Raw genomic sequence first — 25,664 nt, 5'->3', positions numbered from 1 at the left:
CAAAAGCCACACTGAAGTCTTACAAAACAGCCCCCACAATCTTTTTATCATCAATATCTCTCAGCCAATCATCAGTAATTTGTTTAAGTGCTGTGCTTGTTGAATGTCCTTCCCTATAAGCGTGCTCAAAGTCTGTTGTCAATTTGTTTACAGTAAAATAGCATTGTATCTGCTCAAACACCAATCCAAGGGGATTTAACAGTTTTTACAGTACTTTTCATAATGGGTGCATGCTTATCAGTAACTGGAATAAGTAGTTTCATTACACGCCACAGACCAGCAAATATTATTATATCATCAACATAAGAATCACTACACAACTTATTGTATGACCTCTTATACACTATATTAGGCCCAGCCTTTGGAACTTTGGTTTTCCTCGATATGGCTACTATATTGTGATCACTACATCCGATGGATGTGGATACTGTTTTAAAGGACATTTCTGCAGCATTGTAAAGATGTGATCAATACTAGAGGTCGACCGATTCTGATTTTTCAGAGCCGATACCGAGACTTTTATCTCCCTCACCAACTTCAAACATCAGCTATCTGAGCAGCTAACCGATCGCTGCAGCTGTACATAGTCTATTGGTAAATAGCCCACCCTTTTCACCTACCTCATCCCCATACTGTTTTTATTTATTTACCTTTCTGCTCTTCTGCACACCTATATCTCTACCTGTACATGACCATCTGATCATTTATCACTCCAGTGTTAATCTGCAAAATTGTAATTATTTGCCTACCTCCTCATGCCTTTTGCACACATTGTATATAGACCCCCCCTTTGTTTTCTACTGTGTTATTGACTTGTTAATTGTTTACTCCATGTGTAACTCTTTGTTGTATGCTCACACTGCTATGCTTTATCTTGGCCAGGTCGCAGTTGCAAATGAGAACTTGTTCTCAACTAGCCTACCTGGTTAAATAAAGGTGTTCTCAACTAGCCTACCTGGTTAAATAAAGGTGTTCTCAACTAGCCTACCTGGTTAAATAAAGGTGTTCTCAACTAGCCTACCTGGTTAAATAAAGGTGTTCTCAACTAGCCTACCTGGTTAAATAAAGGTGTTCTCAACTAGCCTACCTGGTTAAATAAAGGTGTTCTCAACTAGCCTACCTGGTTAAATAAAGGTGTTCTCAACTAGCCTACCTGGTTAAATAAAGGTGAAATAAAAAAAAATATATAAAAAAAAATTGGAGGACCAAAAAAAGTCGATACCGATTAATTGGCCGATTTTTAAATGTATTTGTAATAATGACAATTACAACAATACTGAATGAACACTTATTTTAACCCAATATAATACATCAATAAAATCAATTTAGCCTCAAATAAATAATGAAACATGTTCAATTTGGTTTAAATAATGCAAAAACAAAGTGTTGGAGAAGAAAGTAAAAGTGCAATATGTGCCATGTAAGAAAGCTAATGTTTAAGTTCCTTGCTCAGAACATGAGAACATATGAAAGCTGGTGGTTCCTTTTAACATGAGTCTTCAATATTCCCAGGTAAGAAGTTTTAGGTCGTAGTTATTATAGGACTATTTCCCTCTATACCATTTGTATTTCATATACCTTTGACTATGTTCTTATAGGAACTTTAGTATTGTCAGTGTAACAGTATAGCTTCCGTCCCTCTCCTCGCTCCTACCTGGGCTCGAACCAGGAACACATCGACAACAGCCACCCTAGAAGCAGCTTTACCCATGCAGAGCAAGGGGAACAACCACTCCAAGTCTCAGAGCGAGTGACGTTTGAAACGCTATTAGCGCGCACCCGGCTAACTAGCTAGCCATTTCACATCGGTTACACCAGCCTAATCTTGGGAGTTGATAGGCTTGAAGTCATAAACAGCTGCTGGCAAACGCATGAAAGTGCTGTTTCAATGAATGCTTACGAGCCTGCTGGTGCCTACCATCGCTCAGTCAGACTGCTTTATCAAATCATAGACTTAGTTATAACCTGATAACACACAGAAATACGAGCCGGAGGTCATTAATATGGCCGAATCCGGAAACTATAATTTCGAAAACGAGACATTTATTCTTTCAGTGAAATACGGAACCGTTCCGTATTTTATCTAACGGGTGGCATCCATAAGTCTAAATATTCCTGTTACATTGCACAACCTTCAATGTTATGTCTTAATTACGTAAAATTCTGGCAAATTAGGCGGCCCAAACTGTTGCATATACACTGACTCTCCGTGCAATGAACGCAAGAGAAGTGACACAATTTCACCTGGTTAATATTGCCTGCTAACCTGGATTTCTTTTAGCTAAATATGCAGGTTAAAAAATATATACTTCTGTGTATTGATTTTAAGAAAGGCATTGATGTTTATGGTTAGGTACACATTGGAGCAACGATACGCACCCATCGATTATATGCAACGCAGGACACGCTAGATAAACTAGTAATATCATCAACCATGTGTAGTTAACTAGTGATTATGATTTGATTGATTGTTTTTTATAAGATAAGTTTAATGCTAGCTAGCAACTTACCTTGGCTCCTACTGCATTCACTTAACAGGCAGGCTCCTCGTGGAGTGCAATGTAATCAGGTGGTTAGAGCGTTGGACTAGTTAACTGTAAGTTTGCAAGATTGAATCCCCCGAGCTGACAAGGTTAAAATCTGTTGTTCTGCCCCTGAATGAGGCAGTTAACCCACTGTTCCTAGGCCGTCATTGAAAATAAGAATGTGTTCTTAACTGACTTGCCTAGTTAAATAAAGATTAAATAAAGGTGTAAACATTTTTTTTTTAATTGGCCAAATCATTGTCCAAAAATACCGCTTTCCGATTGTTATGAAAACTTGAAATCGGACCTAATTATTCGGGCATTCCGATTAATCGGTCGACCTCTAATCAATACATGTTGATGATTTCATTCCTATGCTAGTTGTAACTTCCCTGGTAGGTTGACTGATAACCTGAACCAGGTTGCAGGCACTGGTTACAGTTTGAAACTTTTTCTTGAGTGGGCAGCTTGATGAAAGCCAGTCAATATAACAGTGACTTCTACACCTGCATTGCTTGCTGTTTGGGGTTTTAGGCTGGGTTTCTGTACAGCACTTTGAGATATCAGCTGATGTACGAAGGGCTATATAAATAAATTTGATTTGATTTGATTTGAATATGGAAATCACCCAGAAAATTACTTCTGTTTATCTCATACATTATCAAGCATTTCTCACACATTATCCAAATACTGACTGTTAGCACTTGGTGGTCTATAGCACCTTCCCACCAGAATGGGCTTTAGGTGAGGCAAATGAACCTGTAGCCATATTACTTCAACAGTATTTAACATGAGCCCCTCTCTAAGCTTTGCTGGGAATGTGGTTCTCAATATAAATGGCAACACCGCCCCCATTGGCATTTGTCTTTTCTGTAGATGTTATAACCATGTATTGCTTCCACTGTATCATCAAAGGTATTATCTAAGTGAGTTTCAGAGATAGTCAGAATATGAATATCATGTGTTACTAGCAAGTTATTGACTTCATGAACCTTGTTTCTTAGGTTACGAATGTCAACATGGGCAATTTTTTGCACTTTTCTGGGGTGCTTGATGCATGTGTAATCATCCTGCTGTTTAATCAGATTCTTGATATAATACACCTGTCAGGTGGATGGATTATCTTGGCAAATGAGAAATGCTCACTAAACAGGGATAGAAACACATTTGTAGCATTTCTTTCTTTCTTGAGAAGTAAGTTTTTTGTGCATTTTTTACATTTCAGCTCATGAAACACGAGACCAACAGTTTACATGTGTTTCTATTTTTGTTCTGTGTAGATGGGACTTAACTGTTCTAACACATTAACCATATTATTATTTTTAAAAAACATATATTTTTCATGTGTGTGGCAAGATTCTACTGGTTTAGTGAAAACTCAGTGGAGCTTACCAAATGTGAGTATTTACTTTTGACCCATATCAGGAGAGATGGAGGAGATGCTGAACTGTGTGTGTGTCTGTGTCTCTGTGTGTGCACCCGTTTTGTGTGTGTGTGCGCACGCCTAACTAACGTTAGTGTGTTTGACTTCTGACCCCTATCCAGGAGAGATGGAGGAGGAGATGGAGAACCCAGAGTTGAACCCAGTTGACCTGCCAGAGAAACAGAAACACCAGCTGAGACACCGAGAGCTGTTCCTGTCCCGCCAGCTAGAGTCACTACCCGCTACACACATCAGGTACACCATGACACTGTCACACCTTACCTTACCCTTAATCCATCACACCTTATATACCTGCTACACACACATCAGGTACACCATGACACACATTATATACCTACTACTAGACTAACCAGAGTCACTACCCACTACATTATATATCTACGACTAGACCAGCTAGAGTCACTACCCACTACATTATATCCCTACTACTAGACCAGCCAGAGTCACTACCCACTACATTATATACCTCTTACTGGACCAGTTAGTCACACATCAGATACACCTTTATACCAGCTAGCTACACACTTTAGGTACACTGTATTCCCTTTTTTGTGTTAACGCAGCCTGGAAAATGGACGACTCTTCCTCTCACGGCATATAGGCTAGTGTGTAACGGTACACATATTCGTACCGAACCGTTTGGGGACCTCTGATTGATCCGCACTGTGAATCCTAATGAATACATACTTTTAGATAAGCTATGCCTACTCTGTGTTGTAGGCCTATGCCTCTTAAGTAAATCTGAGGCGAAATTTTTTTTCCCAGGCTATTCCGTTAAAACAACTAACAGCCTATGCACACGTAATCAACATTTTCATCTTAAAACCTCTTGCTCCTACCTGAGACGCAGACGTCCCATCTAGACATCAGGAAATGCAAATGTGCTACGCTACATGCTAATAGCACTCGTTAAAACTCAAACGTTCATTAAAATACACATGCAGGGAATCGGTCCATATATAGCCTAGATATCGATCTATGAAGACTGTGTGATCCAGGAAAAAATAGCGTTTTATAACGTAACGTCATTTTTTTAAATTAAAAAAGTAGACGATAAACTTTCACAAAACACTTCGAAATACCTTTATAATGCAACTTTAGGTATTAGTAAACGTTAATAAGCGATCAAATTGATCACAAGGCGATGTATATTCTATAGCTGTACCTCTGGAAATGATGTCCGGATAAATCTCCACCAAAATATCCGGTTGGAGACCGGAAGAAATGTGATGCCTCGTGTCCGTTTGACAAATAAACAATTCGTAGGCAAATGACAAGACTGTTGACATCGTGTGGAAGCTGTAGGTACTGCAACCTCTGCTCCATTTAATGTGGTTCACGTTTAACAATGGGTTCAAGTGGCGCATGGATATATTTTCCCATTTTCAGTGATCAGATTTTCCTGCGCTTTTCGATGAAACGCACGTTCTGTTATAGCCACAGCCGTGATTTAACCAGTTTTATAAACGTCTGAGTGTTTTCTATCCACACATACTAATCATATGCATATACTATATTCCTGGCATGAGTAGCAGGGCGCTGAAATGTTGCGCGATTTTTAACAGAATGTTCGAAAAAGTGAGGGGTAGGATGAAGAGGTTAACTGACACATTTTACACTGTCCTTGTGTGAGGCGCAGCCAGGAACTAGTTCTTTATGATGCCTAGTGGTGGGGTCGATAAACCAGAGTTGGAGGATCCTCCGGCTTCGTTTAAATCTCCATTTTGGCTCACCAGTAGATTAGCCCTGGCCAGCTGATTCTGAACGGGCAAAAGAAATTACAAGAGCGACAGGTAGGCTATGTTTTTATTTCTAACAACCTTTGGTTTATAGCTGCGGATATGCATCCATTCTCGGTGGGTGAGAGAATAGGGGCTTTCAGGCCCTCATGAAAGATTTTGAGCCACCTTTTAGAACTTCCCTTTTGCACCCAATTCAGCAAACCGGTAGTACTCGCTTTATATAAGTAAACCAAAGCCGAAGGTTCCAATGAGTTGTGCTTGCTTATCAGTGACAGTCCATCACATTACCCCAGAGTGGGTACAGATACGCCCCCTTTATGAGAGGCACAAGTACGAATCTTGCACTGAACTAGGCAGTGTAAGCAAGTGGGAATTTACCACATACGACTGGTAAATTCCGGCCCTCAAACTGGTAAATAATAGTGGGAAACTTGTGTACCGAAGGCGAACCATGACCCCAAAACCGTAATATGTACCGCAGCATGGGATTGGTGAACCGTTACACCCCTAATATAGGCTGTACTGTGCTTCATTATATAATATTAGTAAGGGGTTGTTTCTGACTCTCTCTCTCTCTCTCTCTCTCTCTCTCTCTCTCTCTCTCTCTCTCTCTCTCTCTCTCTCTCCCTCTCCCTCTCTCTCTCTCTCTCTCTCTCTCTCTCTCTCTCTCAGGGGGAAGTGTTGTGTCACTCTGCTGAACGAGACGGAGGCTCTGAAGTCCTATCTGGACCGAGAGGTAGGTGGCTCGCCTCTCAAACACTGCCCTTCTCTCTCTCACTGACTCTCAATCTCTCACTCACACACACACACTGTCCTCACATAGAACTGCTGGATGGAGAATGGGATGTACTGTCTAAATGTACTCCATATTAAATTAATGTGTGTGTGTCTTGATGCTGGATGAATAATTCAGTGTGTTGAACCAGAATGTTCTTTTCACAGTCAGTAATGAGAAGACGAGAGACTAGCTGCTACACACACACACACACACACACACACACACACACACACACACACACACACACACACACACACACACACACACACACACACACACACACACACACACACACACACACACACACACACACAACCCCACTCAACCTCTTCAATCCTTTGTCTCTTACTCTCTCCTCTCCATCCCTCTCTCCTCCCTATCTGTCTCTCTCTCTTGTCCTCCCTCTCCATCTCTCTCTCCATCCCTCTCTCCTCCCTCTCTCCCTCTCTCTTGTCCTCCCTGTCCATCCCTTTCACCTCCCTCTCAATCTCTCTCTCCATCCCTCTCTCCTCCCTATCTGTCTCTCTCTTGTCCTCCTTCTCTATCTCTATCTCCATCCCTCTCTCCTCCCTATCTGTCCTTCTCGCTTGTCCCCCCTCTCCATCCCTCTCTCCTCCCTATCTGTCTCTCTCTCTTGTCCTCCCTCTCCACCTCTTTCTCCATCCCTCTCTCCTCCCTGTCTCTCTCTCTTGTCCTCCCTCTCCATCTCTCTCTCCATCCCTCTCTCCTCCCTATCTGTCTCTCTCTCTTGTCCTTCCTCTCCATCTCTCTCTCCATCCCTCTCTCCTCCCTATCTGTCCCTCTCTCTTGTCCTCCCTCTCTCCATCCCTCTCTCCAGGATGCGTTCTTCTACTCCCTGGTCTACGACCCCCAGCAGAAGACTCTTCTGGCTGATAAAGGGGAGATCAGGGTGGGGAACAAGTACCAGGCAGACATCACAGACTTCCTCAAAGAGGGTACATTTATATTTGAGTCATTTATCAGACGCTCTTATCCAGAGTGACTTACAGGAGCAATTAGGGTACGTGCGCCAAAGACACTCATATGAAAGATTGAACTGTTAGCATTTCCCATAGCAAAATGTGTCATGCCAACCTGTAGATTAGTCTCTTGGCTAGTATTCTCTTTGGTACTGCAGGCAGGATCCTATCTCATCTCAGGGTGCAGTCAGTGGGAGGGCATGGGCGTCTATCACACTGCACTGGACGCTATTATGCAACCTTATGTCAAAGAGTGTGAATCAGAGTGTGAGTTTTAGTGAGGAGCCATGTCACCCCAATAGTGTTTGAGAGGGCCAGAGGGCAGGATATACGTTATGTCAAAGTGTGTGGATCAGAGTGTGAGTTTTAGTGAGGAGCCATGTCACCCCAATAGTGTTTGAGAGGGCCAGAGGGCAGGATATACGTTATGTCAAAGTGTGTGGATCAGAGTGTGAGTTTTAGTGAGGAGCCATGTCACCCCAATAGTGTTTGAGAGGGCCAGAGGGCAGGATATACGTTATGTCAAAGAGTGTGGATGTGTCTACAAGCAAGTTTTATGAGGAACCAGAACCACATCACCCCAAGACTGATGGAGAGCCAGAGGGCATGTCTGTCTCCTCACTTTGCTGCACCGTCATAAGTTTAGTTTAAATACCCACAGGGCGGTTTAGTCAGGTTGGTGTAGTGTTGCAGACTGGGTGACTGTTAACTGGTTTATAAGGGGTGACTGTTAACTGGTTTATAAGGGGTGACTGTTAACTGGTTTGTAAGGGGTGACTGTTAACTGGTTTATAAGGGGTGACTCTGTTAACTGGTTTATAAGGGGAGACTCTGTTAACTGGTTTATAAGGGGTGACTCTGTTAACTGGTTTATAAGGGGTGACTCTGTTAACTGGTTTATAAGGGGTGACTCTGTTAACTGGTTTATAACGGGTGACTCTGTTAACTGGTTTATAAGGGGTGACTGTTAACTGGTTTATAAGGGGTGACTCTGTTAACTGGTTTATAACGGGTGACTCTGTTAACTGGTTTATAAGGGGTGACTGTTAACTGGTTTATAACGGGTGACTCTGTTAACTGGTTTATAAGGGGTGACTCTGTTAACTGGTTTATAAGGGGTAACTGTGCTAACTGGTTTCTTAACCGTGACTGTGCTAACTGGTTTGTATGGGGTAACTGTGCTAACTGGTTTCTAACCGTGACTGTGTTAACTGGTTTGTATGGGGTAACTGCTAACTGGTTTCTAACCGTGACTATGTTAACTGGTTTGTATGGGGTAACTGTGCTAACTGGTTTCTAACCATGACTGTGTTAACTGGTTTGTATGCGGTAACTGCTAACTGGTTTCTAACCGTGACTGTGTTAACTGGTTTGTATGGGGTAACTGCTAACTGGTTTCTAACCGTGACTGTGTTAACTGGTTTGTATGGGGTAACTGCTAACTGGTTTCTAATGCGTAATTGTGCTAACTGGACCTTCAGGTGAGGAGGATGGCAGGGACCTGGCCAAGCTGGAGGAGAAGGTGTGGGACCCCAGCAGTCCCCTCACAGAGAAACAGATCGACCAGTTCCTGGTTGTGGCTCGGTAAGTGGGTCCGGTTCGGTGGGCTATGGTGGAAGGGTTGTGGCTCTACTGTGAGGTGCTAGTAGCTTGGTAAGACTGCTGTGAGATGGATAGGAAATGTAAAAGGCTCTGGTGGGACTAGGAGGAGATGGAGCAGGGTTTTTGGGGTAGTCGTTGGTAAGATAGACTCTGTTGTGGTATAAGGGAGGAGGGGTTAGAAGACTGGTCTGGTGGAGGGGTTAGAAGACTGGTCTGGTGGAGGGGTTAGAAGACAGGTCTGGTGGAGGGGTTAGAAGACTGGTCTGGTGGAGGGGTTAGAAGACTGGTCTGGTGGAGGGGTTAGAAGACTGGTCTGGTGGAGGGGTTAGAAGACTGGTCTGGTGGAGGGGTTAGAAGACAGGTCTGGTGGAGGGGTTAGAAGACTGGTCTGGTGGAGGGGTTAGAATACTGGTCTGGTGGGAGGTGGAGGGGTTAGAAGACTGGTCTGGTGGAGGGGTTAGAAGACTGGTCCGGTGGGAGGTGGAGGGGTTAGAAGACTGGTCTGGTGGGAGGTGGAGGGGTTAGAAGACTGGTCTGGTGGAGGGGTTAGAATACTGGTCTGGTGGGAGGTGGAGGGGTTAGAAGACTGGTCTGGTGGAGGGGTTAGAAGACTGGTCCGGTGGGAGGTGGAGGGGTTAGAAGACTGGTCTGGTGGGAGGTGGAGGGGTTAGAAGACTGGTCTGATGGGAGGTGGAGGGGGTTAGAAGACTGGTCTGGTGGAGGCGTTAGAAGACTGGTCTGATGGAGGGGTTAGAAGACTAGTCTGATGGGAGGTAGAGGGGTTAGAAGACTGGTCTGATGGGAGGTGGAGGGGGGTTAGAAGACTGGTCTGGTGGAGGCGTTAGAAGACTGGTCTGGTGGAAGGTGGAGAGGTTAGAAGACTGGTCTGATGGAGGGGTTAGAAGACTGGTCTGGTGGAGGAGTTAGAAGACTGGTCTGGTGGAGGGGTTAGAAGACTGGTCTGGTGGAGGGGTTAGAAGACTGGTCTGGTGGGAGGTGGAGGAGGAGTTAGAAGACGGGTCTGGTGGGAGGTGGAGGAGTTAGAAGACTGGTCTGGTGAATGGGTTAGAAGACTGGTCTGGTGGGAGGTGGAGGGGTTAGAAGACTGGTCTGGTGGATGGGTTAGAAGACTGGTCTGGTGGAGGGGTTAGAAGACTGGTCTGGTGGAGGGGTTAGAAGACTGGTCTGGTGGAGGGGTTAGAAGACTGGTCTGGTGGGAGGTGGAGGGGTTAGAAGACTGGTCTGGTGGAGGAGTTAGAAGACTGGTCTGGTGGAGGGGTTAGAAGACTGGTCTGGCGGAAGGTGGAGGGGTTAGAAGACTGGTCTGGTGGGAGGTGGAGGGGGTTAGAAGACTGGTCTGGTGGAGGCGTTAGAAGACTGGTCTGGTGGAAGGTGGAGAGGTTAGAAGACTGGTCTGATGGAGGGGTTAGAAGACTGGTCTGGTGGAGGAGTTAGAAGACTGGTCTGGTGGAGGGGTTAGAAGACTGGTCTGGTGGAGGGGTTAGAAGACTGGTCTGGTGGGAGGTGGAGGGGTTAGAAGGTCTGGTGGATGGGTTAGAAGACTGGTCTGGTGGGAGGTGGAGGAGGAGGAGTTAGAAGACGGGTCTGGTGGGAGGTGGAGGAGTTAGAAGACTGGTCTGGTGAATGGGTTAGAAGACTGGTCTGGTGGGAGGTGGAGGGGTTAGAAGACTGGTCTGGTGGATGGGTTAGAAGACTGGTCTGGTGGAGGGGTTAGAAGACTGGTCTGGTGGAGGGGTTAGAAGACTGGTCTGGTGGAGGGGTTAGAAGACTGGTCTGGTGGGAGGTGGAGGGGTTAGAAGACTGGTCTGGTGGAGGAGTTAGAAGACTGGTCTGGTGGAGGGGTTAGAAGACTGGTCTGGCGGAAGGTGGAGGGGTTAGAAGACTGGTCTGGTGGGAGGTGGAGGGGTTAGAAGACTGGTCTGGTGGAGGGGTTAAAAGACCGGTCTGGTGGGAGGTGGAGAGGTTTATTGCCACCTCTTCCTCTTAGCTCTGCACTATGTTGTCATACCTCTAAATCTGGAGGGTTAACACAAACTCCTCTTGCTTATCTCTCTCTTCTCCCCCATCTCTTTCCCTCCTTGTCTCTCTCTTTCTCCCCCATATCTGTTCCTCCTTGTCTCTCCCTCCTCTTCTCTCTCTCTCCCCCATTTCTTTCCCTCCTTGTTTCTCTCTCCCCCATCTCTTTCCCTCCTTGTCTCTCTCCCCCATCTCTTTTCCTCCTTGTCTCGCCACCCATTGTCTCTCTCATCCTTCCCCCTCTCTCTCTGTCATCCCTCCCTCTCTCCCCCTTCCTTTCTCCATTCCTCTGTCTCTCAGGTCAGTGGGTACCTTTGCGCGGGCTCTAGACTGCAGTAGTTCTGTCCGGCAGCCCAGTCTTCACATGAGTGCTGCTGCTGCCTCTAGAGACATCACCCTGGTAAGACACACACACATACACACATTGCCCACTGCCCTAGGTAAGGTCAGGGTCAGGCCAGAGGTGAGTGCTCGGCAGGATTGCTATTAGCCCAGGGGTATGCTGGGAGCTTCAGTAGCGGGTGTGAGTGGGTGTGCGTGGGTGCATTCGTGCGCATGTGTGTCTGTGTGCGTGTATGGGGCATCTTTGTGTGACTGAGCGTGTGTGTGATATTGCGTGTGTGTGTCTGAGTATCAGTAACGAGCAGGCTTCAGCGGCCCCAGACGACCCATGTGGCCATGTTCCGGCCCAATTCTGCACCTCATACATAAAACATGGAAAACAGGCCTCCGAGCTACAGCGTACACACAAACACACACATCAATATACATGAAAACAACATGCTCACAACACACATCCATATACAGTACCAGTCAAAAGTTTGGACACACCTTCTCATTCAAGGGGTTTTCTTTATTTAGACTATTTTCTACATTGTAGAATAATAGTGAAGACATCAAAACTATGAAATTACACATATGGAATCATGTAGTAACCAAAAAAGTGTTAAACAAATCAAAATATATTTTAGATTCTTCAAAGTAGCCACCCTTTGCCGTGATGACAGCTTTTCACACTCTTGGCATTCTCTCAACCAGCTTCATGAGGAATGCTTTTCCAACAGTCTTGAAGGAGTTCCCACATATGCTGAGCCCTTGTTGGCTGCTTTCAATCACTCTTCAGTCCAACTCATCCCTAATCATCTCAATTGGGTTGAGATCAGGTGATTGTGGAGGCCAGGTTATCTGATGCAGCACTCCATCACTATCCTTCTTGGTCAAATAGCCCTTACACAGCCTGGGGGTGGGTTTTGGGTCATTGTCCTGTTGAAAAACAAATGATAGTCCCACTAAGCGTAAACCAGATGGGATGGCATATCGCTGCAGGATGCTGTGGTAGCCATGCTGGTTAAGTGTGCCTTGAATTCTAAATAAATCTGTGTCTCCTGCAAAGGACCATCACACCTCCTCCTTCATGCTTCACAGTGGGAACCACACATGCCGAGATCATCCGTTCACCTACTCTGCGTCTCACAAAGACATGGCGGTTGGAACCAAAAATCTCAAATTTGGACTCATCAGACCAAAGGACAGATTTCCACTGGTCTAGTGTCCATTGCTCGTGTTTTTTCCCCCGAAGCAAGTCTCTTCTTCTTATTGGTGTCCTTTAGTCCATGATGGCCTGATTCACACAGTCTCCTCTGAACAGTTGATGTTGAGATGTGGCTGTTTCTTGAACTCTGTGAAGCATTTATTTGGGCTGCAATCTGAGGCTGGTAACTCTAATGAACGTATCCTCTGCAGCAGAGGTAACTCTGGGTCTTCCTTTCCTGTGGCGGACCTCATGAGAGCCAGATTCATCATAGCTCTTGATGGTTTTTGTGACTGCACTTGAAGAAACGTTCAAAGCTCTTGAAATGTTCCAGATTGACTGACCTTCTTGCCATAATATATATATAGTTTTTTACCTTTAGTTAACTGGCAAGTCAGTTAAGAACAAATTCTTATTTTCAATGACGGCCTAGGAACAGTGGGTTAACTGCCTGTTCTGGGGCAGAACGACAGATTTGTACCTTGTCAGCTCGGGGGTTTGAACATGCAACCTTCTGGTTACTAGTCCAACAATATGGTCTTTTACCAAATAGGGCTATGTTTTGTATATCACCACTACCTTGTCACAACACAACTGATTGGCTCAAACGCATTAAGAAGGAAAGAAATTCCACAAATGTACTTTTAACAAGGCACACCTGTTAATTGAAATGCATTCCAGGTGTCTACCTCATGAAGCTGGTTGAGAGAATGCCAAGAGTGTGCAAAGCTGTCAACAAGGCAAAGGGTGGCAAAAAAAAAAAGAATCAAATGTATTTATATAGCCCTTCTTACATCAGCTGATATCTCAAAGTGCTGTACAGAAACCCAGCCTAAAACCCCAAACAGCAAGTAATGCAGGTGTAGAAGCACGGTGGCTAGGAAAAACTCCCTAGAAAGGCAAAGACCTAGGAAGAAACCTAGAGAGGAACCAGGGTATGAGGGATGGCCAGTCCTCTTCTGGCTGTGCCGGGTGGAGATTATAACAGAACATGGCCAAGATGTTCAAATGTTCATAAATGGACCAGCATGGTCAAATAATAATAATCACAGTAGTTGCCGAGGGTGCAACAGGTCAGCACCTCAGGAGTAAATGTCAGTTGGCTTTTCATAGCCGATCATTAAGAGTATCTCTACCGCTCCTTCTGTCTCTAGAGAGTTGAAAACAGCAGGTCTGGGACAGGTAGCACGTCCGGTGAACAGGTCAGGGTTCCATAGCCGCAGGCAGAACAGTTGAAACTGGAGCAGCAGCACGGCCAGGTGGACTTGGGACAGCAAGGAGTCATCATGCCAGGTAGTCCTGAGGCATGGTCCTAGGGCTAAGGTCCTGAGAGAGAGAGAGAGAGAGAGAGAGAGAGAGAGAGAGAGAGAGAGAGAGAGAGAGAGAGAGAGAGAGAGAGCATTCTTAAGTTTACACAGGACACCGGATAAGACAGGAGAAGTCCTCCAGATATAACAGACTGACCCTAGCCCCCCGACACATAAACTACTGCAGCATAAATACTGGAGGCTGAGACAGAAGGGGTCAGGAGACACTGTGGCCCTATCCGATGATACCCCTGGACAGGGCAAACAGGCAGGATATAACCCCACCCACTTTGCCAAAGCACAGCCCCCACACCACTAGAGAGATATCTTCAACCATCAACTTATCATCCAGAGACAAGGCCGAGTATAGCCCACAAAGAACTCGCCACGGCACAACTCAAGGGGGGGGGGGCGCCAACCCAGACAGGAAGATCACGTCAGTGACTCAACCCACTCAAGTGACGCACCCCTCCTAGGGACGGCATAGAAGAGCACCAGTAAGCCAGTGACTCAGCCCCTGTAATAGGGTTATAGGCAGAGAATCCCAGTGGAGAGAGGGGATCCGGCCACCTTCACACTCCTGGGCCAGACAACACTCAATCATATGACCTACTGAAGAGATGAGTCTTCAGTAAAGACTTAAAGGTTGAGACCGAGTCTGCGTCTCTCACATGGGTAGGAAGACCATTCCATCAAAATGGAGCTCTATAGGAGAAAGCCCTGCCTCCAGCCGTTTGCTGAGAAATTATAGGGACAATTAGGAGGCCTGCTTCTTCTGACCGTAACGTACATGTAGGTATGTATGGCAGGACCAAATCGGAAAGATAGGTAGGAGCAAGCCCATGTAATGCTTTTTAGGTTAGCAGTAAAACCTTGAAATCAGCCCTTGCCTTAACAGGAAGCCAGTGTAGGGAGACTAGCACTGGAGTAATATGATACATTTTTTGGGTTCTAGTCAGGATTCTAGCAGCCGTATTTAGCACTAACTGAAGTTTATTTCGTGCTTTATCCGGGTAGCTGGAAAGTAGAGCATTGCAGTAGTCTAACCTAGAAGTAACAAAAGTATGGATACATTCCATACGTGCTTCTACACCTGCATTGCTTGCTGTTTGGGGTTTTAGGCTGGGTTTCTGTACAGCACTTTGAGATATCAGCTGATGTACGAAGGGCTATATAAATAAATTTGATTTGATTTGATTTGATTTTTATGCATCATTTTTGGACAGAAAGTTTCTGATTTTTGCAATGTTACGTAGATGGAAAAAAAGCTGTCCTTGAAACAGTCTTGATATGTTCGTCAAAAGAGAGATCAGGGTCCAGAGTAGCGCCGAGGTCCTTCAGTTTTATTTGAGACGACTGTGCAACCCTCAAGATTAATTGTCAGATTCAACAGAAGATCTCTTTGTTTCTTGGGATCTAGAACAAGCATCTAGGTACTTTGGAGAATCTCAAATATAAAATATATTTTCATTTGTTTAACACTTTTTGGTTACTATATGATTCCATATGTGTTATTTCATAGTTTTGATGTCTTCACTGTTATTCTACAATGTATAAAATAGTAAAAATAAAGAAAAATCCTTGAATTTGTATTAAAAAAAATATTTCACCTTTATTTTACCAGGAAGGCTAGTTAAGAACTTAAGAACAAGTTCTCATTTACAACTGCGACCTGGCCAAGATAAAGAAAAGCTGTTCGACACATACAACAACACAGAGTTAGACATGGAATAAACAAACGTACAGTCAATAATACAGTAGAAACAGTCTATATACAGTGTGTGCAAATGAGGTAGGATAAGGGAGGTAAAGGCAATAAATAGGCCATGGTGGCGAAGTAATTAAAATATAGCAAATTAAAACTGGAATGGTAGGTGTGCAGAAGATGAATATGCAAGTAGAGATACTGGGATGCCATGGAGCAAGATAAATAAATATAGTATGGGGATGAGGTAGTTGTTTGGGCTAAATTATAGATGGGCTATTTACAGATACAGTGATCTGTGAGCTGCTCTGACAGCTGGTGCTTAAAGCTAGTGAGGGTGATATGTGTCTCCAGCTTCAGTGATTTTTGCAGTTCGTTCCAGTCATTGGAAACAGAGAACTGGAAGGAAAGGCGGTCCAAAGGAAGAATTGGCTTTGGGGGTGACCAGTGAGATATACCTGCTGGAGCTCGTGCTACAGGTGGATGCTGCTATGGTGACCAGTGATCTGAGATAAGGCGGTGCTTTACCTAGCAGAGACTTGTAGATGACCTGGAGCCAGTGGGTTTGGTGACGAGTATGAAGCGAGGTCCAGCCAACGAGAGTGTACAGGTCGCAGTGGTGGATAGTATATGGGGCTTTGGTGACAAAACGGATGGCACTGTGATAGACTGCATCCAATTTTTGAGTTGAGTGTTGGAGGCTATTTTGTAAATGACATCATCGAGGATCAGTAGGATGGGTAGTTTTACGAGGGTATGTTTGGCTGCATGAGTGAAGGATGCTTTGTTGTGAAATAGGAAGCCTATTCTAGGTTTAATTTTGGATTGGAGATAAGTTTAATGCTAGCTAGCAACTTACCTTGTCTTACTGCATTTGCGTAACAGGCAGTCTCCTTGTGGAGTGCAACGAGAGAGAGGCAGGTCATTATTGCGTTGGACTAGTTAACTTTAAGGTTGCAAGATTGGATCCCCCGAGCTGACAAGGTGAAAATCTGTCTTTCTGCCCCTGTACGAGGCAGTTAACCCACCGTTCCTAGGCCGTCATTGAAATTAAGAATGTGTTCTTAACTGACTTGCCTAGTTAAATAAAGATTAAATAAAGGTGTACATTTAAAAAAAAAAAAATATCGGCGCCCAAAAATACCGATTTCCGATCGTTATGAAAACTCTGACCTAATTAATCGGCCATTCCGATTAATCGGTCGACCTCTAGTCCAGAGTAGTGATGCTGGACGGGCGGGCAGGTGTGGGCAGCGATCGGTTAAAGAGCATGCATTTAGTTTTACTTGCATTTAAGAGCAGTTGGAGGCCACGGAAGGAGAGTTGTATGACGTTGAAGCTCGCCTGGAGGTTAGTTAACACAGTGTCCAAAGAAGGGCCAGAAGTATACAGAATGGTGTCATCTGCGTAGAGATAGATCAGAGAATCACCATTAGCAAGAACGACATCATTCATATATACAGAGAAGAGAGTCTGCCCGAGAATTGAACCGTGTGGCACTCCCATAGAGACTGCCAGAGGTCCAGACAACAGGCTCTCTGATTTGACACACGGAACTCTGTCTGAGAAGTAGATGGTGAACCAGGTGAGGCAGTCATTTGAGAAATCAAGGCTGTTGAGTCTGCCGATAAGAATGTGGTGATTGACAGAGTCGAAAGCCTTGGCCAGGTCGATGAATATGGCTGCACAGTAATGTCTCTTATTGATGGTGGTTATGATATAATTTAGGACCTTGAGCGTGGCTGAGGTGCACCCATGACCAGATCTGAAACCAGATTGCATAGCGGAGAAAGTACGGTGAGATTCGAAATGGTCGGTAATGAGTAGGTGTCCAAACCTTTGACTGGTACTGTACATGAAAAGCACATGCACACGTACATATACATGAAAACAACATGCACACATACATATACATGAAAACAACATGCGCACATACATATACATGAAAACAACATGCGCACATACATATACATGAAAACAACATGCACACATACATATACATGAAAACAACATGCGCACAGCACACATACATATACATGAAAACAACATGCACACAGCACACAAATCAACTCTTACACTCATGAATAGAGAGACCCTCACACTGACTAAGACAAGTGACAAGATAATAGCACATCCATAATAGACTATTCAGCACCATTAACCTTGGTGGCTTTGACAGACAGAAAAATAGGGACCTTTTGCTTGGTTTGTTTGTTACAAGGGTGTGTTTTGTTGGCTGGGTATAGGTGAAATCCAGGGGCATACATGTTCATTAGGGCACACAGTAAACCCCATGGAAGTGTTTCTTATTGGACAAATACAGATGGTACCACCCTGTTTCTTCGTGTTTTCTGCCTACTGTTTTCTCCCTAGTTCCATGCCATGGACACCTTGGATAAGACGGGTTATGACATGACGCGGGCCATCGCTGCCCTGGTTCCCCAGGGAGGACCTATTCTCTGCCGGGACGAGATGGAGGAGTGGAGCGCCTCCGAGGCCAACCTGTTTGAAGAGGCCCTGGAGAAATACGGAAAAGACTTCACAGACATACAACAGGACTTTGTGAGTACAGATGGACAACGGGCAGACAGACATACAACAGGACTTTGTGAGTACAGACGGACAACGGGCAGACAGACATACAACAGGACTTTGTGAGTACAGACGGACAATGGGCAGACAGACATACAACAGGACTTTGTGAGTACAGACGGACAACGGGCAGACAGACATACAACAGGACTTTGTGAGTACAGACGGACAACAGGCAGACAGACAGGTTTCAGACAGACAGGTACGGTTCTGCTGCCTTGGCTTGGACTACCCTCCACAAGGAAACTCTGATGTGCATATCACCAAATCGTCAGGGGAATTGTTGGGCTACAGCTTGCCAGCCTGGTCCACCACTAGGGACCAATCAGATTGCATTATTTATTTCTAGAACTACTCTCACAAATGTAAAGGAAACGATGCTTAGACTGAGAGGAACTGTTAAAGGCTCATAATAATGTAACTATTGGTGAGACTCAACTCAGAGATGATCCGGCAGGCATCTATTGAGAGCAGAAAAGATAATACTGCATGTCTACTCCAGCCATAGATATAAATAGTGTATGGCTATATTTCTCTCAGCCATAGATATAAATAGTGTATGGCTATATTTCTCTCAGCCATAGATATAAATAGTGTATGGCTATATTTCTCTCAGCCATAGATACAGTTGAAGTCGGAAGTTTACATACACCTTAGCCAAATACATTTAAACTCAGTTTTTCACAATTCCTGACATTTAATCCTAGTAAAAATTCCCTGTCTTAGGTATGTTAAGATCACCACTTTATTTTAAGAATGTGAAATGTCAGAATAATAGTAGAGAATTATTTATTTCAGCTTTTATTTCTGTCACCACATTCCCAGTGGGTCAGAAGTTTACATACACTCAATTAGTATTTGGTAACATTGCATTTAAATGGTTTAACTTGGGTCAAACAGTTCGGGTAACCTTCCACAAGCTTCTCACAATAAGTTGGGGGAATTTTGGCCTATTCCTCATGACAGAGCTGGTGTAACTGAGTCAGGTTGTAGGACTCCTTGCTTGCACACGCCTTTTCAGTTCTGCCCACACATTTCCTACAGGATTGAGGTCAGGGCATTGTGATGGCCACTCCAATACCTTGACTTTGTTGTCCTTACGCCATTTTGCCACTCACTTTGAAAGTATGTTTGGGGTTATTGTCCATTTGGAAGACCCATTTGTGACCAAGCTTTAACTTCCTGACTGATGTCTTGAGATGTTGCTTCAATATATCCACATAATTGTTCTTCCCTCATGATGCCATCTATTTTGTGAAGTGCACCAGTCCCTCCTGCAGCAAAGCACCCCCACAACATGATGCTGCCACCCCCGTCCTTCACGGTTGGGATGGTGTTCTTCAGCTTGCAAGCCTCCCCCTTTTTCCTCCAAACATAACAATGGTCATTATGGCCGAACAGTTCTATATTTGTTTCATCAGACCAGAGGACATTTCTCCAAAAAGTATGATCTTTGTCCCCATATGCAGTTGCAAACTGTAGACTGGCTTTTTTATGGCGGTTTTGGAGCAGTGGCTTCTTTCTTACTGAGCGGCCTTTCAGGTTATGTCGATATAGGACAAATTTTACTGTGGATATAGATACTTTTGCACCTGTTTCCTCCAGCATCTTCACAAGGTCTTTTGCTGCTGTTCTGGGATTTGCACTTTTCGCACCAAAGTACATCCATTTCTAGGAGACAGAACGAGTCTCCTTCCTGAGCAGTATGACGGCTGTGTGGTCCCATGGTGTTTATACTTGCGTACTATTGTTTGTACAGATGAACGTGGTACCTTCAGGCGTTTGGAAATGGCTCCCAAGGTTGAACCAGACTTGTGGAGGTCTACAAAAAAAAAAAAAGATTTTCTTTTGATTTTCCAATGATGTCAAGCAAAGAGGCACTGAGTTTGAAGGTAGGCCTTGAAATACATCCACAGGTACACATCCAATTGAGTCAAACAATGTCAGTTAGCCTATCAGAAGCATTATAAGTGAAATAATCTGTCTGTCAACGGTTGTTGGAAAAATGACTTGTGTCACGCACAAAGTAGATGTCCTAACTGACTTGCCAAAACTATAGTTTGTTAACAAGAAATTTGTGGAGTGGTTGAAAAACGAGTTTTAAAGACTCCAACCTAAGTGTATGTAGACTTCAACTGTACAGTCGTGGCCAAAAGTTTTGAGAATGACACAAATATTAATTTTCACAAAGTTTGCTGCTTCAGTGTCTTTAGATATTTTTTTCAGATGTTACTATGGAATACTGAAGTATAATTACAAGCATTTTATAAGTGTCAAAGGCTTTTATTGACAATTACATGAAGTTGATGCAAAGAGTCAATATTTGCAGTGCTGACCCTTCTTTTTCAAGACCTCTGCAATCTGCCCTGGCATGCGGTCAATTAACTTCTGGGCCACATCCTGACTGATGGCAGCCCATTCTTGCATAATCAATGCTTGGAGTTTGTCAGAATGTGTGGGTTTTTGTTTGTCCACCTGCCTCTTGAGGATTGACCACAAGTTCTCAATGGGATTAAGGTCTGGGGAGTTTCTGGCCATGGACCCAAAATATATATGTTTTGTTCCCCGAGGCACTTAGTTATGACTTTTGCCTTATGGCAAGGTGCTCCATCATGCTGGAAAAGGCATTGTTCGTCAGCAAACTGTTCCTGGATAGTTGGGAGAAGTTGATCTCGGAGGATGTGTTGGTACCATTCTTTATTCATGGCTGTGTTCTTAGGCAAAATTGTGAGTGAGCCCACTCCCTTGGCTGAGATGCAACCCCACACGTGAATGGTCTCAGGATGCTTTACTGTTGGCATGACACAGGACTGATGGTCGCGCTTTTTTCCGGTTGCCCCAAACAATCGGAAATGGGATTCATCAGAGAAAATTACTTTACTCTAGTCCTCAGCAGTCCAATCCCTGTACCGTTTGCAGAATATCAGTCTGTCCCTGATGTTTTTTCTGGAGAGAAGTGGCTTCTTTGCTGCCCTTCTTGACACCAGGCCATCCTCCAAAAGTCTTCGCCTCACTGTGAGTGCAGATGCGCTCACACCTGCCTGCTGCCATTCCTGAGCAAGCTCTGTACTTGTGGTGCCCCGATCCCGCAGCTGAATCAACTTTAGGAGACGGTCCTGGCGCTTTACTTTCTTGGGCGCCCTGAAGCCTTCTTCACAACAATTGAACTGCTCTCCTTGTAGTTCTTGATGATCTGATAAATGGTTGATTTCTGTGCAATCTTACTGGCAGCAATATCCTTGCCTGTGAAGCCCTTTTTGTGCAAAGCAATGATGACGGCACATGTTTCCTTGCAGGTAACCATGGCTGACAGAGGAAGAACAGATTCCAAGCACCACCCTCCTTTTGAAGCTTCCAGTCTGTTATTCGAACTCAATCAGCATGACAGAGTGATCTCCAGCCTTGTCCTCGTCAACACTCACACCTGTGTTAACGAGAGAATCACTGACATGATGTCAGCTGGTCTTTTTGTGGCAGGGCTGAAATGCAGTGGAAATGTTTTTTGGGGGATTCAGTTCATTTGCATGGCAAAGAGGGACTTTGCAATTAATTGCAATTCATCCGATCACTCTTCATAACATTCTGGAGTATATGCAAATTGCCATCATACAAACTGAGGGAGCAGACTTTGTGAAAATTTATATTTGTGTCATTCTCAAAAATGTTGGCCACGACTGTAGAAACTGTATGGCTATATCTCTCTCTCAGCCATATAAATATATACTGTATGGTGATATTTCTCTCAACAATAGGTATAGATAGTTTGTGTATATCTCTCTCAGCCGTAGATATAGATAGTGTATGGCTATATCTCTCTCAGCCATATAGATAGATACGGTATGGCTATATAGTGCATTCAGAAAGTATTCAAACCGCTTGACTTTTTCTAAATTTTGTTACGTTACAGCCTTATTCTAAAATGGATTAAAACTTCTTATGGCTGCAATCCCATTAATGGGATCGATATGACAACTGCCAGTGAAAGTGCAGGGCGCCAAATTCAAAACAACAGAAATCTCATAATTTAAATTCCTCAAACATACATGTATCTTATACCGTTTTAAAGGTAGTCTTGTTGTCAATCCCACCACAGTGTCCGATTTCAAATAGGCTTTATAGCGAAAGCACCACAAACAATTATGTTAAGTGACCACCAACTCACAGAAAAACACAGCCATTTTTCCAGTCAAAGAAAGGAGTCACAAAAAGCACAAATAGAGATAAAATGAATCACTAGCCTTTGATGATCTTCATCAGATGACACTCATAGGACTTCATGTTACACAATACATGTATGTTTTGTTTGATAAAGTTCATATTTATATAAAAAAATGAGTTACGTTCACTAGTTCCAAAAACATCCAGTGATTTTGCATAGCCACATCAATTCAACAGAAATACTCATCATAAATGTAGATGAAAATACACATGGAATTATAGATATACCTCTCCTTAATGCAACCGCTGTGTCAGATTTCAAAAAAACTTTACGGAAAAAGCAAACCATGCTATAATCTGAGATGGCGCTCAGAAAAAGAAATATCCGCCGTGTTGGATTCAACAGAAATCAGAAATAACATTATAAATATTCTCTTACCTTTAATGATCTTCATCAGAATGCACTCCCAGGAATCCTAGTTCCACAATAAATGCTTGATTTGTTCGATAATGTCCATTATTTATTTCCAAGTAGCTACTTTTGTTAGGACTTAGGTATACAAATCCAAACGCTCATGCAGGTCCAGCATAACGTCGGACAAAAACTTCAAAAAGTTATATTACAGGTCTTAGAAACATTTCAATCTAAGTATAGAATCAATCTTTAGGATGTTTTTATCATAAATCTTCAATAACGTTCCAACCAGAGAATTCCTTTGTCTGTGGAGAAGCCATGGAACACAGGTCGCTATCATGTGAATTGCGTGTGACCAGCCCTTGGCTCTCTGCCAGACACCTGGCTCATTCAGCTCCCATTCAGCATCACAACACAGTCACAACACAGTAGAAGCCTCATTCAAGTTTCTAAAGACGGTTGACATCTAGTGGAAGCCCTAGGAAGTGCAACTTCATCCATATTCCACTGTGAATTCAATAGGGGCTGGGTTGAAAATTGACCAACCTCAGATTTCTCACTTCCTGTTTGGAATTCTTCTCAGGTTTTTGCCTGCCATATGAGTTTTGTTATACTCACAGACAACAGTTTTAGAAACTTCATAGTGTTTTCTATCCAATACTAATAATAATATGCATATATTAGCAACTGGGACTGAGGAGCAGGCCGTTTACTCTGGGCACCTCTGCGTACCTTTCATCCAAGCTACTCAATACTGCCCCTACAGCCATAAGAAGTTACATTTAAAAAATACTCATCAATCTACACACAATATGCCATAATGACAAGGCAAAAACAGGTTTTTAGAAATATTTGCAAATGTATTAAAAATTTAAAGCAGAAATACCTTATTTACATAAGTATTCCGACCCTTTGCTATGAGACTCAAAATTAAGCTCAGGTGCATCCTGTTTCCATTGATCATCCTTGATGTTTCTACAACTTGATTGGAGTCCATCTGTGGTAAATTCAATTGATTGGACATGATTTGGAAAGGCACGCACCTAAAGGACTCATACCACGAGAAACAAGATTATCTGGTCTGATGAGTCAAAAAGTATTTTGCCTGAATGCCAAGCGTCACTTCTGGAGGAAACGTGGTACCATCCCTACGGTGAAGCATGGTGGTGGCAGAATCATGCTGTGGGGATGTTTTTCAGTGGCAGGGACTGGCAGACTTGTCAGGATCGAAAGATGAACTGAGAAAAGTACAGCGAGATCCTTGATGAAAACCTTCTTCAGAGTGCTCAGGAACTCAGACTAGGGCGAAGGTTCACCTTCCAAAAGGACAGCAACACTAAGCACACACCCAAGACAATGCAGGAGTGGCTTCAGGACAAGTCTCAATGTCCTTGAGTGGCCCAGAAAGAGCCCGGACTTGATCCCGGTCAAACATCTCTGGAGAGATCTGAAATAGCTGTGCAGCGACACTCCCCATCCAACCTGACAGAGCTTGAGAGGATCTGCAGAGAAGAATGGGAGAAACTCCCCAAATACTGGTGTGCCAAGCTTATAGCGTCATACCGAAGAAGACTTGAATGAGTAAGTGTCCACACTTTTGACTGGTACTGTACACTCTGAATGAGCTAAAATTATAAATCTCATATTGCTTTTTCACAGTCAGCTGTACTGTACAGTAGGCTAATAGTAAGCCTACTATTGAAACAGATAAATGAGGCTGTCAACTGAGTCAGAAATTCAGAAGTTTCTGGTTTACATTTTTTTCCAGGTTTTTGCTCGCATTCACACTTTAAAAAAATAGTAAAAACACAAAATGTAAGTCCATAACAATGCTAAACCACTTTAGGAGACCACTTTTGAGGTCTGGGAAGATTTTTGAGAGTAGTTGCCCTTTAAATCAAGTCCACAGGCACCTAGCACTGTTTGATTGGTGGTGTTTCTGTAGCACATGAGATGGAGTTTGTAAAACAAATGGGCACTGGATTGATACAAGTAATCTTGATATCGTTCTGCCAGAAGACTGGTAGATCTATCGTTAGTATCGCTGTATTTTTCCGGTTCCTTAATTGTTTGAAACCTGGACGTTTTACCTTGCTTCAATTTCCCACCATACGAATGTGGAGGCAATTCTTTTATAACGACTTCCTCATATGTGTTCTCCTGTTCTATTGGTTTTCTTTCAACTTTCTTTCATTGTCTAGCAGTCAAAGGCATTATCCTAGTTATATTAGCAGCCCATGAGTGTTGTTGCATCTTTAGATCTCCCCTATTTCTACATTTCTAACGGATAAAATTCCATCTCTGTCCAAGAAACTGCTCACATGTGCGGTGAGCATTTTCTAACATTTGCACGTCGGCCTACCACACTTTGCACATTGCTGCCCATAAAATGTCAAGAAATAATAGTTGATCAACTTGTTCAGCAATCTGATCTGTTCCATCAGCCGTGTTAACCTCAACTACACTACTTTGATACACATCATGGGGATTAAAAAGTGAGTATACACAATGCCCACTGAAAAATAAGGGGTATACGGCGTATACCCTCCACCACTGAATATATCTCTCTCAGCCATAGAGATAGATACTGTATGGTCATATCTCTCTTAGCCATAGAGATATATACTGTAAGGCTATATCTCTCTCAGCCTTAGAGATAGATACTGTATGGTCATATCTCTCTCAGCCATAGAGATTGATACTGTATGGTCATATCTCTCTTAGCCATAGAGATAGATACTGTATGGTCATATCTCTCTCAGCCATAGAGATAGATATTGTGTGGTCATATCTCTCCAGGCTTAGAGATAGATACTGTATGGTTATATCTCTCAGCCATAGAGATGCA

At 43.6% G+C, this 25,664-nt stretch overlaps 1 protein-coding gene across 3 annotated transcripts in view; it reads left to right on the top strand.

Annotated features, from left to right (window-relative positions):
• LOC116353342 (metastasis-associated protein MTA1) overlaps positions 1-25,664 on the top strand; it is a 73,442-nt gene that overhangs the window by 30,344 nt on the left and 17,434 nt on the right. For all 3 annotated transcript variants that reach the window (XM_031787859.1, XM_031787858.1, XM_031787860.1), the window contains 6 exons: positions 4,071-4,203; positions 6,384-6,447; positions 7,328-7,445; positions 8,951-9,053; positions 11,409-11,508; positions 18,025-18,213. In XM_031787859.1, the coding sequence (XP_031643719.1) occupies positions 4,071-4,203; positions 6,384-6,447; positions 7,328-7,445; positions 8,951-9,053; positions 11,409-11,508; positions 18,025-18,213 (707 nt within the window). The remainder of the gene's footprint in view (positions 1-4,070; positions 4,204-6,383; positions 6,448-7,327; positions 7,446-8,950; positions 9,054-11,408; positions 11,509-18,024; positions 18,214-25,664) is intronic.

This window comes from Oncorhynchus kisutch, linkage group LG14 (assembly GCF_002021735.2).
Source record: "Oncorhynchus kisutch isolate 150728-3 linkage group LG14, Okis_V2, whole genome shotgun sequence".
NCBI classification, from domain to species: domain Eukaryota; kingdom Metazoa; phylum Chordata; class Actinopteri; order Salmoniformes; family Salmonidae; genus Oncorhynchus; species Oncorhynchus kisutch.
This window is presented reverse-complemented; position numbering and strand designations above follow the sequence as displayed.